This window comes from Mobula hypostoma, chromosome 6 (assembly GCF_963921235.1).
Source record: "Mobula hypostoma chromosome 6, sMobHyp1.1, whole genome shotgun sequence".
Taxonomy (NCBI): domain Eukaryota; kingdom Metazoa; phylum Chordata; class Chondrichthyes; order Myliobatiformes; family Myliobatidae; genus Mobula; species Mobula hypostoma.
In genome coordinates, this window is record NC_086102.1 from 41,986,266 (window position 1) to 42,001,441 (window position 15,176).

General features: G+C 42.1%; 1 protein-coding gene across 7 annotated transcripts in view; it reads right to left on the bottom strand.

The window, feature by feature from the left end:
- The window catches only part of spag17 (sperm associated antigen 17), a 266,599-nt gene that overhangs the window by 208,055 nt on the left and 43,368 nt on the right, over nt 1-15,176 (bottom strand). For all 7 annotated transcript variants that reach the window (XM_063050679.1, XM_063050682.1, XM_063050683.1 and 4 more), the window contains 3 exons: nt 13,763-13,941; nt 7,064-7,198; nt 6,395-6,467 (listed from right to left, as the gene is read on the bottom strand). In XM_063050679.1, the coding sequence (XP_062906749.1) occupies nt 6,395-6,467; nt 7,064-7,198; nt 13,763-13,941 (387 nt within the window). The remainder of the gene's footprint in view (nt 1-6,394; nt 6,468-7,063; nt 7,199-13,762; nt 13,942-15,176) is intronic.

The window sequence follows — 15,176 nt, forward strand, 5'->3', positions numbered from 1 at the left end:
AAAAGTGAGTGGGAAGTTGGATGATTGGGAAGCCTTTAAAATCTAGCAAAAGAAAGATAACTAAAAAGCTACAAGAAGGGAAAAGATTAAATATGAGGGCAAACTACCCAATAATATAAAGCATGATACCAAATTTTTTTTTCAGTTATTTAGAGAGTAAAAGGGAGGTGAGAGTTGATATTGGAAAAATGGAAAATTATGCCAGTGAGGTAGTAATGGGGCATAAAAAATGGCAGATAAACTCAATGGATACTTTGCATCTGTCCTCCCTGTGGAAGACACTAGCAGTGTGCCAGAGGTCCGTGAGTGTCAGGGAGCAGGAGTGAGTGCCATTGCTACTCCAAGTAAAAAGTACTAGGCACACTCAAAGATCTTAAGGCAGATAAATCACCTGGACCAGATGGACTACAACCCACAGTCCTGAGAGAGGTTGCTGAAGGGATAACCGATGCATTGGTCATAATCTTTCAAGAATCACTTGATCCTAGTACGGTACCAGAAGACTGGAAGATTGTAAATGTCACTCCACTCTTTAAGAAGGGAAGAAGACAAAAAAAAGAAAATTACAGGCCAGTTAGCCTAACCTCAGTGGTTGGGAAAGAATAGGAGTCTATTATTAAGGTTGAAGTTTCGGGGTACTTGGAGACTAATGATAAAATAAGTCAAAGTCAGCATGGTTTCTGTAAAGGTAATCTGTACAGAATCCATGAAGTTGATGTTGCTTTGACTCACTCCTATAGATTCTATGTCTGTCTCCTGAGTAAATACAGATGCAAAAGACCTATTTAAGATTTCCCCCATCTCTTTTGGCTCCATCTTCCAGAGGACCAATTTTGTCTCTTGCAATCCTTTTGCTCTTAACATATTGGTAGAATCCATTTGGATTCTCCTTCACCTTGTCTGTGAGGGCAATTTCATGCCTTCTTTTAGCTTTCGTTTTTAAGTATTCTCTTGCATTTCTTGTACTCCTTAAGCACCTCATTTGTTCCTACTTGCCTATACCTGCTATGATTCTCCTTTTTTCTCTTAACCAAGACCTCAATAGCTCTTGAAAACCAAGGTTCCCTAAACCTGCCATCTTCACCTTTTATTCTTTGTACTCTCAAAATTTCATTTTGAAGGTCTCCCACTTTCCAAGTCCACCTTTGCCAGAAAACAGCCTGCCACAATCCACACTTGCCAGATCATTTCTGAGGCCAATCTTTGATGCTATTTCTCCAATTTAGAATCTCACCCAGCGGCGCAGACCTATCTCTTTGTATATTTACTCTCAGGTTAATGGCATTGTAATCTTAGGATGCAAAGTGTTCCCCCAAACAAACGTCTGTCACCTTCCTTGTCTCGTTCCTTAACAGCGTATCCCGTATTGCACACTTTCTCGTTGGAACTTCTACGTACTGATGAAAGAAACTTTCCTGAACACATCTGACAAACTCTTATCCCATCTAGCCCTTTTACAGTATGGGATACCCAATCAATATGTGGAAAGTTAAACTCACCTACCACAACAGCCTTATGTTTCTTGCAACAACGCAAGCTCTTTACAAATTTGTTCCTCTAAATCCCTACGAATTTTTGGGTGGTCTGTAATATAGCCCAATTAACATGGTCATACCTTTCTTATTTTTCAGCTCAACCCATAACATCTCATTAGTCAAGTTCTCCAGTCTGTCTTGACTGAGCACTGCTGTGACATTTTCTTTGACTCATAACGTTACCCCTCCTCCTTTAATCCCTCCTCCTCTGTCATGCCTAAAACAACAGAACCCCAGAATATTAAGCGGCCAGTCCTGTCCCTCCTGCAATCAAGTCTTACTAATGGCTACAACATCACAATTCCAGGTGTTGATCCATGTCTTGAGCTCATCTGTTTTTCCTACGGTACTACTTGTATTGAAATATATGCAACTCAGGACATTAGTTGCACCATGCTCAACCTTTTGATTCTTAATTTTGTCTGAGATTTTCTTCCACAACCTCTCCACTGGATCAGTACTTAGAGCTATGATGTGGTAGCCATTACAGAGACTTGGATGGCTCAGGGACAGGAATGGTTACCCCAAGTGCCGGTTTTAGGTGTTTTAGAAAGGAAAGGGAGGGAGGGAGGCAAAAGAGGTGGGGGCGTGGCACTGTTGATCAGAGATAGTGTCACGGCTGCAGAAAAGGTGGACATCATGGAGGGATTGTCCACGGAGTCTCTGTGGGTGGAGGTTAGGAACAGGAAGGGGTCAATAACTACTGGGTGTTTTTTATAGGCCGCCCAATAGTAAGAGGGATATCGAGGAGCAGATGGGGAAACAAATCCTGGAAAGGGGTGATAAAAACAGAGTTGTCGTGATGGGAGATTTTAATTTCCCAAATATTGATTGGCATCTCCCTAGAGCAAGGGGTTTAGATGGGGTGGAGTTTGTTAGGTGTGTTCAGGAAGGTTTCTTGACATAATATGTAGATAAGCCTACAAGAGGAGAGACTGTACTTCATTTGGTATTGGAAAATGAACCTGGTCAGGTGTCAGATCTCACAGTAGGAGAGCATTTTGGAGCTAGTAATCATAACTATATCTCCTTTACAATAGCATTGGAGAGAGATAGGAACAGACAAGTTAGAAAAGCGCTTAATTGGAGTAAGGGGAATTATGAGGCTATCAGGCAGGAAATTGGAAGCTTAAATTGGGAACAGTTGTTCTCAGGGAAAAGTACGGAAGAAATGTGGCAAATGTTCAGGGGATATTTGTGTGCGGTTCTGCATAGGTATGTTCCAATGAGACAGGGAAGTTATGGTAGGGTACACGAACCGTGGTGTACAAAGGCGGTAATAAATCTAGTCAAGAAGAAAAGAAAAGCTTACAAAAGGCTCAGAGCTGGGTAATGTTAGGGATCTAGACAATTATAAGGATAAAAAGAACGAGCTTATAAAGGAAATTAGAAGAGCCAGAAGGGGCCATGAGAAGGCCTTGGTGGGCAGGATTAAGGAAAACCCCAAGGCATTCTACAAGGATGTGAAGAGCAAGAGGATAAGACGTGAAAGAATAGGACCTAGCAAGTGTGACAGTGGGAAAGTGTGTATGGAACCAGAGGAAATAGCAGGAGTACTTAATGAATACTTTACTTCAGTATTCACTACGGAAAAGGATCTTGGTGATTGTAGTACAGACTTGCAGCAGACTGAAAAGCTTGAGCATGTAGATATTAAGGAGGAGGATGTGCTGGAGCTCTTGGAAAGCATCAAGTTGGATAAGTCACCGGGACCAGATGAGATGTACCCCAGGCTACTGTGGGAGGTGAGGGAGGAGATTGCTGAGCCTCTGGCGATGATCTTTGTATCATCAATGGGGACGGGAGAGGTTCCGGAGGATTGGAGGGTTGCGGATGTTGTTCCTTTATTCAAGAAAGGAAGTAGAGATAGCCCAGGAATTTACAGACCAGTGAGACTTACTTCAGTGGTTGGTAAGTTGATGAAGGAGATTCTGAAAGGAGGGATTTATGAACATTTGGAGAGGTATAATATGATTAGGAATAATCAGCATGGCTTCGTCAAGGGCAGGTCGTGCCTTACGAGCCTGATTGAATTTTTTGAGGATGAGACTAACACATTGATGAAGGAAGAGCAGTAGATATAGTATATATGGATTTCAGCAAGGCATTTGATAAGGTACCCCATGCAAGGCTTATTGAGAAGGAGGCATGGAGTCCAAGGGGACATTGCTTTCTGGATCCAGAACTGGCTTGCCCACAGAAGGCAAAGAATGGTTGTAGACGGGTCATATTCTGCATGGAGGTTGATCACCAGTGGTGTGCCTCAGGGATCTGTTCTGGGACCCCTTACTCTTTGTGATTTTTATAAATGACCTGGATAAGGAAGTGGAGGGATGAGTTAGTAAGTTTGCTGATGACACAAAGGTTGGAGGTGTTGTGGAAAGTGTGGAGGGCTGTCAGAGGTTACAGCGGGACATTGATAGGATGCAAAACTGGGCTATGAAGTGGCAAATGGAATTCAACCCAGATAAGTGTGAAGTGGTTCATTTTGGTAGGTCAAATATGATGGCAGAATATAGTATTATGGGTAAGAGTCTTGGCAGTGTGGAGGATCAGAGGGATCTTGGAGTCCGAGTTCATAGGATGCTCAAAGCAGCTAAGCAGGTTGATGCTGTGGTTAAGAAGGCTTATGGTGTATGGGCCTTCATTAATCGTGGAATTGAATTTAGGAGACGAGAGGTAATGTTGCAGCAATATAGGACCCTGGTCAGACCCCACTTGGAGTACTGTGCTCAGTTTTGGTCGCCTCACTACAGGAAGGATGTAGAAGCCATAGAAAGGGTGCAGAGGAGACTTACAAGGATGTTGCCTGGATTGGGGAGCATGCCTTATGAAAGCAGGCTGACTGAACTCGGCCTTTTCTCCTTGGAGCGATGGAGGATGAGAGGTGACCTGATAGAGGTGTATAAGATGATAAGAGGCATTGATCGTTTGGATAGTCAGAGGCTTTTTCCCAGGGCTGAAATGGTTGCCACAAGATGACACAGGTTTAAGATGCTGGGGAGTAGGTACAGAGGAGATGTCAGGGGTAAGTTTTTTACTCAGAGAGTGGTGAGTGCGTGGAATGGGCTGCCAGCAATGGTGGTGGAGGTGGATATGATAGGGTCTTTTAAGAGACTTTTAGATAGGTACATGGAACTTAGAAAAAATAGAGGGCTATGGGTAACACTAGTAATTTCTAAGGTAGGGACATGTTCGACACAACTTTGTGAGCCGAAGAGCCTGTATTGAGGGCTGTAGGTTTTCTATGTTTCTATGTTTTCTATTTTTCTAATTGCTCTGGCACTCCGGTTCCCATCCCCCCACAATTTTAATTTACACTCCCTCATGCAGCATTAATAAACTTTCCCACTAGGATATTACACCCCTCCAGATCAGGTGCAAACTGTCCCTTCTGTACAGGCCCCACCTTCCCCAGTAGAGAGTCCAATGATCCAAAAATTTTACACCCTCCCTTCTACACCAACTCCTTAGCCATGTATTAAACCCTATAATCTTCCTAGTTCTAGCCTCATTAGCACATGCCAAAGGTAGCAATCCTGAGATCACAACCCTGGACGTCCTGCCCTTTAACTTGGCACCTAACTCCCAGAACTCCCCAGGCAGAACCTCATCACTCATCCTACCATGTCATTGGTACCAGCTGGCTGTTCACCCTCCCAATCAAAATTATATTGAAGGTAGTAAGAAACCAAATAATAAAGATTGGTTAAAGTTGGTGTTGCTATTTAATCCAGGCCAGTTAGCACACAATTACATGTATTAAGCTTATGTTTTGCAAAAAATATTCAGGCATAGGTCAAACTGGGATGTTTGACTTTGTATTTTAGTTTCATTTGATTACAAGGCAGTGGGAAGTTGCATATGTAGATAGTAGTACACAAGGTATTTGATCCAGAATGGAATTATTATTTTCAGTTTTGATTTTGAGTGGTCTATCTGCAAGTCTTCAGAACCAGAATCAGGTTTATTTTCAATGATGTGTGTTGTTTTGCAGCAACAGTATAGTGCAACACATAAAAATTATTGTAAGTTACTAAAATTAATTATGCAAAAGGTGAATAACAATGTAGTGTCCATGAGCTGATGGACTGTTCAGAAATATGATGGTGGTGGGGAAGAAACTGTTATTAACATATTAAGTATGGGTCCTCAGCCTCCTGTACCTCTTCCAATGGTAGTAACATGAAGAGGGCATATTCTGGATGGTTAGGCACAGCCTCTTGAAGATGTCCTCAATTCTGTGGAGTGTTGTGCACATGATGGAACTGGCAGGGTCTACAACCCTCTTCGGCCACTTGTGATCGTGTGCATGGCAGGCTCCATACTATGCCGAGATGCAACCAGACAGAATGCTCTCCATTGTACATCTGTAGAGATTTGCAAGAGTCTTTGATGACATACCAAATTTCCTCAAACACTTGGCAAGTGTGCCTTCTTTGTCACTCCATGCGTTGGGGATCCCCTATGATGTTGATGCTCAGGAACTTGAAGCTGCTCACCTTTTCCACCACTGATTCCTCAATGAGCACACTGGAATGCACTTTCCCAACTTCCTGAAGTCCATTATCATTTTCTCAGTGTTGCAGACATTGAGTGCCAGGTCAACAATCAATTTTTCTTGGCTATTGGATGTACCCCTTCAGCATTGCTGTTACTCTCACTATGGTGCATTTAGATAACTCTTTGATTAAAATATGGAATTAATTTGCCATAGGAGGAATTAAATTGACAAGGTATTAAAGGAAATCATTACTAAAATTCCCAAGGTGGGAAACTCTGGGCTAAAAATGATAACTTTTACCACTCGGAAATATAATTTAAAGCATTTTCACCAGACAGCTTAAAGATTTACATACCTTGCTCAAGATAAGATGCCAAGTTGGCTGAGGAAAGTTTCTTCCTGCTGACAGAAGAGTAAAGTGCATGTACCTGTAGGAGTATCAATCAACCAAAAAAACTCAAATAAATTTTACATGCTTTATCTCCCTGTGTAATTGCTTTATTTTCTACAGGACTGTGCAAAAGTCTTAGGTACCATAGATAGATAGATAGATATGTCTAATACTTTTGCACAGTAATGTATATTGTAGAGGTGTTAATCCATCATAGTTTTTCCTGCCCTCTGATTCTTTTAATCTGTTGCTATTTCCTCCAGTATTATCTATTGACTCTTTCTTTGCCTTTTTCTTAGAGTCAAACAACATGGAAACAGATCCTTCAGCCTAACTGCTCCACGCTGATCAAAATTCCCATTTGCCTGCATTTGGTCCATATCCTTCTAAACCTTTCCTATTAAATGTACCTGTCCAAGTATCTTTTAAATGTTGTTAATGTACCTGTCTCAACTACTTCCCCTGGAAGCCGGTTCCATATCCTAATCACTCTCTGGATGAAAATGTTGCCCTTCAGGTTTCTATTAAATCTCTCCTCTCTCATCTTAAACTAATGTCCTCCAGTTCAGTAGTTGAGTAATATATTCAAAATACCTATCATCAATAAAAAAAAATCTCACATTATTGCTTTACCTCTTCATCTTTTAAAGCTCCAGGGACAGTAATCAACTTGATATTGTGCAGATAATTCTGATATTGCCGTTTCCAGTCTTCACAATCATAAATCATGGTGGCAATATCTTCAAATATCACTGTACCAAGCTCCAGCTGACAAGAAAGAATTAAGATTGTATTCAGAAATGTACCAATAAAATAAAGCACAATAATTACAAAATACTATGGTTTTTGAGCAATCTTACAATGACAAATTGTGTGTTTTTGTTTGCAGGATTATTTCAATGCTCTGGTGAATAGCATTCCATCCTCTATTCCTGAATAAACACAAGTTCAACCAAATTCTGTTACCCTCACACTATGAAAACAATCCAATTATGCTTTGGAAAGCAAAGAATGAAAGAGAAAAAAAAGAACATGACGAATGGAGTCAATTTAAATATATGTCACTGCTTTTAAAACAGAGAAAGTGGTAATGTAGGGTTATTAGGAATGAAACACGAAGGGAAAGCAAAATATAATTGCACATCTTCAGTTAGCATCACTATCCATGCTACACTGAAGCAAACTATATATTTTAAACGTAAAAAAGCCTGTCCTATTGTTTTGAAAATACTACCAGAAACCTGCTAACAACATATATTTGAGGGTAACCCCCAACATGATCTAGTGGGGAATAAGAAATGTTATTCAATTAGTTGGTATTTACGTCCCACATAAGACATCAGTGTCAGAATTAGGTTTATTATCACTGCCATAAAGTATGTTGTGAAATTTGTTATTTTGTGGCAGCAGTACGTTGTAATACATAGCAATAAAAACTTTAAATTACGATAAGTATATATAAAAAGAAAATTAATTTAAATTAGTGCAAAAAGAGAGGAAAAATACTGACAGCAATACACATCAACGTTGCTGGTGAACGCAGCAGGCCAGGCAGCATCTCTAGGAAGCGGTACAGTCGACGTTTCAGGCTGAGACCCTTCGTCAGGACTAACTGAAGGAAGAGTTAGTAAGAGATTTGAAAGTGGGAGGGGGAGGGGGAGATCCAAAATGATAGGAGAAGACAGGGGGGGGAGGGATGGAGCCAAGAGCTGGACAGGTGATAGGCAAAAGGGATATGAGAGGATCATGGGAGTGGAGGCCCAGGGAGAAAGACAAGGTGGGGGGGAACCCAGAGGATGGGCAAGGGGTATAGTCAGAGGGACAGAGGGAGAAAAAGAAGAGTGAGAGAAAGAATATGTGCATAAAAATAAATCAGATGAGGTACGAGGGGGAGGTGGAGCATTAGCGGAAGTTAGAGAATTCAATGTTCATGTAGTATTCATGGGTTCATTGTCCATTCAGAAATCGGGGGGGGGGGGGGAAAGAAGCTGTTCCTGAAACATTCAGTATGAGTCTTCAGGTTCCTGTATCACATCATTGATGGTAGCAATGAGAAGAGGGCATGTCCTGGGTGATGGGGGCCCATAATGATGGATGTCACCTTTTTGAGGCATCGCCCTTTAAAAGTGTCTTGGATACTAGGGAGGTTAGTGTGTCCTGAATATTAGGGAGGTTAGTGCACAAGATGGAGCTGGTTGAGTTTACGACTTTTTGTAGCTTTTTTCCGATCCTGTGCAGCAGCTACTCCATACCAGATGGGTAATGCAAAAGTTAGAATGCTCTCCATGGTAGCATCCATAGAAATTTGCAAGTGTCTTTAGTGACGTACCAATTCTTGTCAAACGCCAAATGAAATAAAGCTGTTGTCATGCCTTCTTTGTAATTGCATCAATATGTTGGGTCCAGGATAGATCCTCAGAGATGTTGACACCCAGGAACTTGAAACTGCTCACTCTTTCCACTTTGAATCCCTCAGTGAAGACTGGTGTGTGTTCCCTCGACATACCCTTCCTGAAATCTACAATCAATTCCTTGGTCTTACTGACATTGAGTGCAAGGTTGTTGCTGCTACACCACTCAACCAGCTGATCTATCTGGCTCTTGTACACTTCCTCATCACTATCTGAAATTCTGCCAACAATTGATTCATCCACAAATTTATACATGGCATTTGAGCTGTGCCTACCCACACAATCGTGGTGGTAGAGAGAGAACAGCAGTGGGCTAAGCATGCATCCTTGAGGTGTGAAGTGTTGCTTGTCAATGAGGAGCTGATTGTTTTTTCAATTCCCACAAACTGTGACCTCCTGGTGAAGAAATCAGTTGCAGAGAGAGGTACAGAGATCCACATTTTTGAGCTTGTTGATTAGAACCGAGGGTGTAATTGTGTTGAACACTGAGCTATGTGTAAACAGCAGCCTGACCCGTATTGCTGTTGTTCAGACGATCCAAGGCTGAGAGGAGAGCCAATGAGATTGCATCCACTGTAGACCTATTGTGATGAGAGGCAAATTGCAGGGGTCCCAGGTTGTTGCTTAGGCAGGAGCTGATTCCAGCCATGACCAATGTCTCAAAGCACTTCATCACAGTAGATGTGAGTGGGGCTGGGTGATAGCCAGTGAGGCAGCTAACCCTGCTCTTCTTGGACATTTTCTGGGTATCAAAGGAAATGTCCTTTAACATTTCCTGGCACTCATCCACAACAGACAGGTCTAAAATGAAAACCAATGCATCCTTGGAACTGGCACTTCAAGCATTTCATGTACCTCTGTGGAACCATTCAGTTCCTGAACCAACTGGCAATCTCCTCATTGCCACTCTGATCACTTGCACCAAAATTGATTTTTTTTGTTCTGTTTTTTTCTTCTAAAAATGTTGTACAATTTATGTTTAATGTATGTTTTTCTTATTAATGTTCTCAGATGATGCTTTGTTCCTGTGATGTCGCTGCATGCAAGTCTTTATTTCATCTGTGCATGTACAATGGCATACAAAAGTCTGGGCACCCCAGTCAAAATTTCTGTTACTGTGAATAGCTAAGCGAGTAAAAAAATGAACTGATTTCCAAAAGGCATAAAGTTAAAGATGACACATTTCTTTAATATTTTAAACAAGAAAACTTTTATTGCCATCTTCTACAGTTTCAAAATAACAAAAAAGGGAAAGGGCCCAAAGCAAAAGTTTGGGCACCCTGCATGGCAGTACTTAGTAACATCCCCTTTGGCAAGTATCACAGCTTGTAAACGCTTTTTGTAGCCAGCTAAGAGTCTTTCAATTCTTGTTTGGGAAATTTTCACCCATTCTTCCTTGCAAAAGGCCTCTAGTTCTGTGAGATTCTTGGGCCATCTTGCATGCACTGCTCTTTTGAGGTCTATCCACAGATTCTCGATAATGTTTAGGTCAGGGGACTGTGAGGGCCATGGCAAAACCTTCAGCTTGCGACTCTTGAGGTACAGGTTTCCCCCGCCATCCTAAGGTAGAGCGCTCCTATGAAACGGTTCGTAAGCAGAAATGTTGTAAAGTGAAGAAGCATTTACCATTTATTTATATGGGAAAATTTTGTGAGCGTTCGCAGACCCAAAAATAACCTACCAAATCATGCCAAATAAGACATAAAACCTAAAATAACAGTAACATATAGTAAAAGCAGGAATGATATGATAAATACACAGCCTATATAAAGTAGAAATACTTTTCCACAATCATTACTGCACTGTTCTCCGTAGCGAAAATCTCACGCAAGCGCCGTCAGCAGAAAATCTCATGCAAGCGCTTTTGGCAAAAAGTGTAGTATCACTTACTGGAATCGGGAAGACAGTGCCGAGCACACTGATGATGGTGTGTTAGACTGAGTCTTCGCAGGTTGGGTGGTGCAGTGGCCCCCACCCTCCAGGCCGCCGAGCAATACATTGCCGCGAAGCACGCAGGGGTGCAGCGGTAGCCAGGAGGCACACAGCACATCTTTAAGAAAAAAGCCAAAACAAACATGCTAATTAATTAGGTGCCGCCTAGCACGTAATTGTTGGCCCAGATCAGTGCCGATTTCCGATTGCATCGTCTCTGATCTGAGCCGACAATTACGTGTCGGCGGCACCTAATTAATTAGCATGTTTATTTCGGCTTTTTTCTTAAAGATGTGCTGTGTGCCTCCCGGCTACCATTGCATTCTCCGTGAATCAGTATCTGTCCGTGGCCTGGGAGTTGGGGTGGTGGGACACCGGGGTGTCATCTCATCATCGTCTGTTTCCATTAGGGCAGGCAGGTCATTTTCTATCTCTGCCTGCCTCGAGGTTCGTCGTCTGCTGTGGCTGATGTGGAAGGCTTGCTTGACTGCAGAGCCTCACGCATTTTTCTATCTCACAGTTCTTTGTAAGGACTCAAACCATCCTGAAAATATCCCCTAAACGGATGTACCCTTTCAAAATTAAAGTCGTACTTTATCATTACTCATTCGGTTTCGATTGTTATCCTCTTTTCTTCCAATTGCATCAGCTCTTCACCTATCAGATCTTGGTCATGAGATGCCAAAACCTCTATCATCTTCGTCAGCTTGCACAAGCCAAACTCACTTTGTCCTTACTTCGTTCACCACGATCGAAACGCTTAATTATGTCTAGTTTTACGCTAAGTGTAACACCCTTACGAGCTCTTTTAGGCTTTTCCGATACCTTAGAACTCATCTTGCAAATGACTGCTCACAGGCATGTGTTTAAACAATGCTGGCTAGAATTCAGTTCCGAATCCGGGGGAACGCGGCTGCTCGGGGCGTGCGCTGCCTTTTATCGCGTGCTGATTTTTTCACGCGCTGATTTTTTTTTTCGTAACAGTGAAAACACCTTCTGAAAGCGAAAACCGGGTACTAATGTAGGTCTTTTGTTACAGTGGGGTTTCGTAAAGCAAACGTTCGAAAAGCGGGGGACACCTGTACTCCATTGTGGATTTTGACGTGTGTTTAGGATCATTATCCTGTTGTAGAAGCCATCCTCTTTTCATCTTCCGCTTTTTAGAGTTCTATTTTAATTTCATCAGTCCACAGGACTTGTTTCCAAAATGCATCAGGCTTGTTTAGATGTTCCTTTGAACCTTTTGAATAGAATTTTTTGGCCGCAATGAGCAAAGGTACGTTTGGAGAAAAAAGGGTGCAGAATTTCATGAAAAGAACACCTCTCCAACTGTTAAGCACGGGCAACACACATCAAAGTTGCTGGTGAATGCAGCAGGCCAGGCAGCATCTGTAGGAAGAGGTGCAGTCGACGTTTCAGGCCGAGACCCTCCTGACGAAGGGTCTTGGCCTGAAACGTCGACTGCACCTCTTCCTACAGATGCTGCCTGGCCTGCTGCGTTCACCAGCAACTTTGATGTGTGTTGCTTGAATTTCCAGCATCTGCAGAATTCCTGTTGTTTGTGTTAAGCACGGGGGTGGATTGATCATGCTTTGGGCTTGTGTTGCAGCCAGTGGCACGGGGAACATTTCACTGGTAGAGGGAAGAATTAATTCAATTAAATACCAGCAAATTCTGGAAACAAACATCACACCGTCTGTAAAAAAGCCAAGATGAAAAGAGGATGGCTTCTACGACAGGATGATGATCCTAAACACACCTCAAAATCCACAAGGGACTACCTCAAGCGGTGCAAGCTGAAGGTTTCGCTATGGACCCCACAGCCCCCTGACCTAATCATCATCGAGAATCTGTGGATAGACCTCAAAAGAGCAGTGCATGCAAGACAGCCCAAGAATCTCACACAACTAGAAGCCTTTTGCAAGGAAGAATAGGCGAAAATCCGCCAAACAAGAATTGAAAGACTCTTAGCTGGCTACAAAAAGAGTTTACAAGCTGTGATACTTGCCAAAGGGGGTGTTACTAAGTACTGCCATGCAGGGTGCCCAAACTTTTGCTTCGGGCCCTTTTCCATTTTTGTTATTTTGAAACTGTAAAAGATAGAAATAAAAAAAGTTTTCTTGCTTAAAATATTAAAGGAATGTGTCATCTTTAACTTTATGCCTTTTGGAAATCAGTTTATCTTTTACCCGCTTAGCTATTCACAGTAACAGAAATTTTGACCAGAGTTGCCCAAAATTTTGCATGCCACTGTTTGTCCTTGTGCATATGGCAGTAAGCTTGACCTTGACCTTGATAGACACACTTTTATTCAATCCAAACTGTTTGGCAACACCTGCTCAATCTTGAACTTGTGTTGCCAGACTTGCTAGTAGTTCTAGCATGTTCAGTTTCTTACTGAGAACTGAAAGCCTCCAACATTGTGCGCTTATAATTTTAGTTTGTGAAAAGCACCCTGCAGCAAATTACAAAGTACAAAGTAAACTTGTTATCAGAGTATATGTATGACACCATAGACAACTGGGAGATTTGTTTTTTGCGGGTATTCTCAGTAAATCCAAGAACTATAATAGAATCAATGAAAGATCACATCCAACAGGACAGACATGCAGCCCACGTGCAAGAGACAACAAATGTGCAAATATGAAGAGAAAACAAAAGCAATACTAACAATAAATAAATGAGCAATAGATATTGAGAAAATGAGATGAAGAGTTCTTGAAAGTGAGTCCATGGTTTGTGGGAACAGTTCCGTGATGAAGCAAGTGAGGTTGAGTGAACCCACTGGTTCATGCAGCTGATGGTTGATGCTGGTGTGACTGCTGAGGCTTCTGTACCTTCTTCCTGATGGCAGCAGCGAGAAGGGTGGTGGATCTTCAATGATGGATCTTGCTTTCCTGTAACAGTGCTTTGTGTAGACATGCTCAATGGCGGGGAGGGCTTTACCAATATCAAACTAGGAACAAAGAGGTTTTAAATTGATACTGACCTTTGTATCATCATTCCATTCTTCTGGTAACATGCTTTCCTTCACTGTATACTGGAGTCTGGCTATATCAAACAGTTTAGATCCAGGTTTTCCACTATTCAGAACTGGTTCAAGGTACTTCCAAAACAATTCCAGGCTTTTGATAGCTGCCTCTTTCTGCTGCTTCTCTGCTTCAGTAGCTGTAAATGGCAATAATTTTGCAAGCAATTTGTCAGACAGGTTCTTTAAAATATTTTGCATTTTAGGGGAACTTGTAGGCCCCTCAAAATGCACAACACTTAACAAGATTAAATTGTATAAGTAATTTGGTAAAGTTGTTTCTATATTCAGTACTTGAGCTGGTTTCTATATTGAGTACTTGGGGTACAGATTGGGGGATCAGAGGAGAGGAAGGTCAGCAACTTTAAATTCCTCAGTATAATCGTTTCAGAGGAACTGTCCTGAGCCCAGCATGTATGTGCCATTATGTAGAAAGCATGGCAGCACCTCTACTTTCTTAGATGTTTGCGGAGATTTCGTATGTCATTTCAAACTTTGACAAACTTCTACAGATGTGTCTTGCAGAGTATATTGACTGATTACATCACAGCTTGGTATGGGAACATCAATGCCCTTGAATGGAAAAAGCCTACAAATAGTAGTGGGTATGGCCCAGTTGATCATGAGTAAAACCCTCCCATTAATTCAATGCTCTTCTTGCAAGATATGGGAAGGCAGGGAGAGTTCCAGTATCTCTGATCACTACAACTGTGAGAAATGCATCCAGTTGCTGTTTCTAACAAGTCGTATTAAGGAGCTGGAACTGGATGAATTCCAGATCATTTGGGAGGCTGAAGGGGTGATAGATTAGCCATATAGAGAGGAAGTTACATCCAAGATGCAGGACACAGGAAATTGGATGACAGTCAGGAAGGGGAAAGGGGTTAAGGAGCCAGTGCAGAGTACCCTCGTGGCCATCCCCCTCAATAACAGCTATATCACCTTGGATATTGTTCGGGGAATGTAGGTATCAAAGACATGCATAGGATGAGTAATGAGATTCTACATAGGGAGTTCAGGAAGTTAGGCTCTAAGTTAAAGAACAGGATCTCCAGGGTTGTGATCTCAAGATTGCTACCTGTGCCACGTGCTATTGAGGCTAGAACTAGGAAGGTCATACAGTTTAATACATGACTAAGGAGTTGGTGTAGGAGGGAGGGCATAAGATTTTGGGATTATTGGGTTCTCTTCCAGGGAAGGTGGGAACTGTACAGAAAGGACAGTATGCACCTGAACTGGAGGGGGACTAATATCCTAGCGGGAAGGTTTGTTAATGCTGCACGGTGCAGCTTAAATTAGAGTTTCAGGGGCATGAGAATCAGAGTGCCAGAACAGTTAGTGGAGCGGTTGTGGAGGCAGATGTTGATAGGACCTC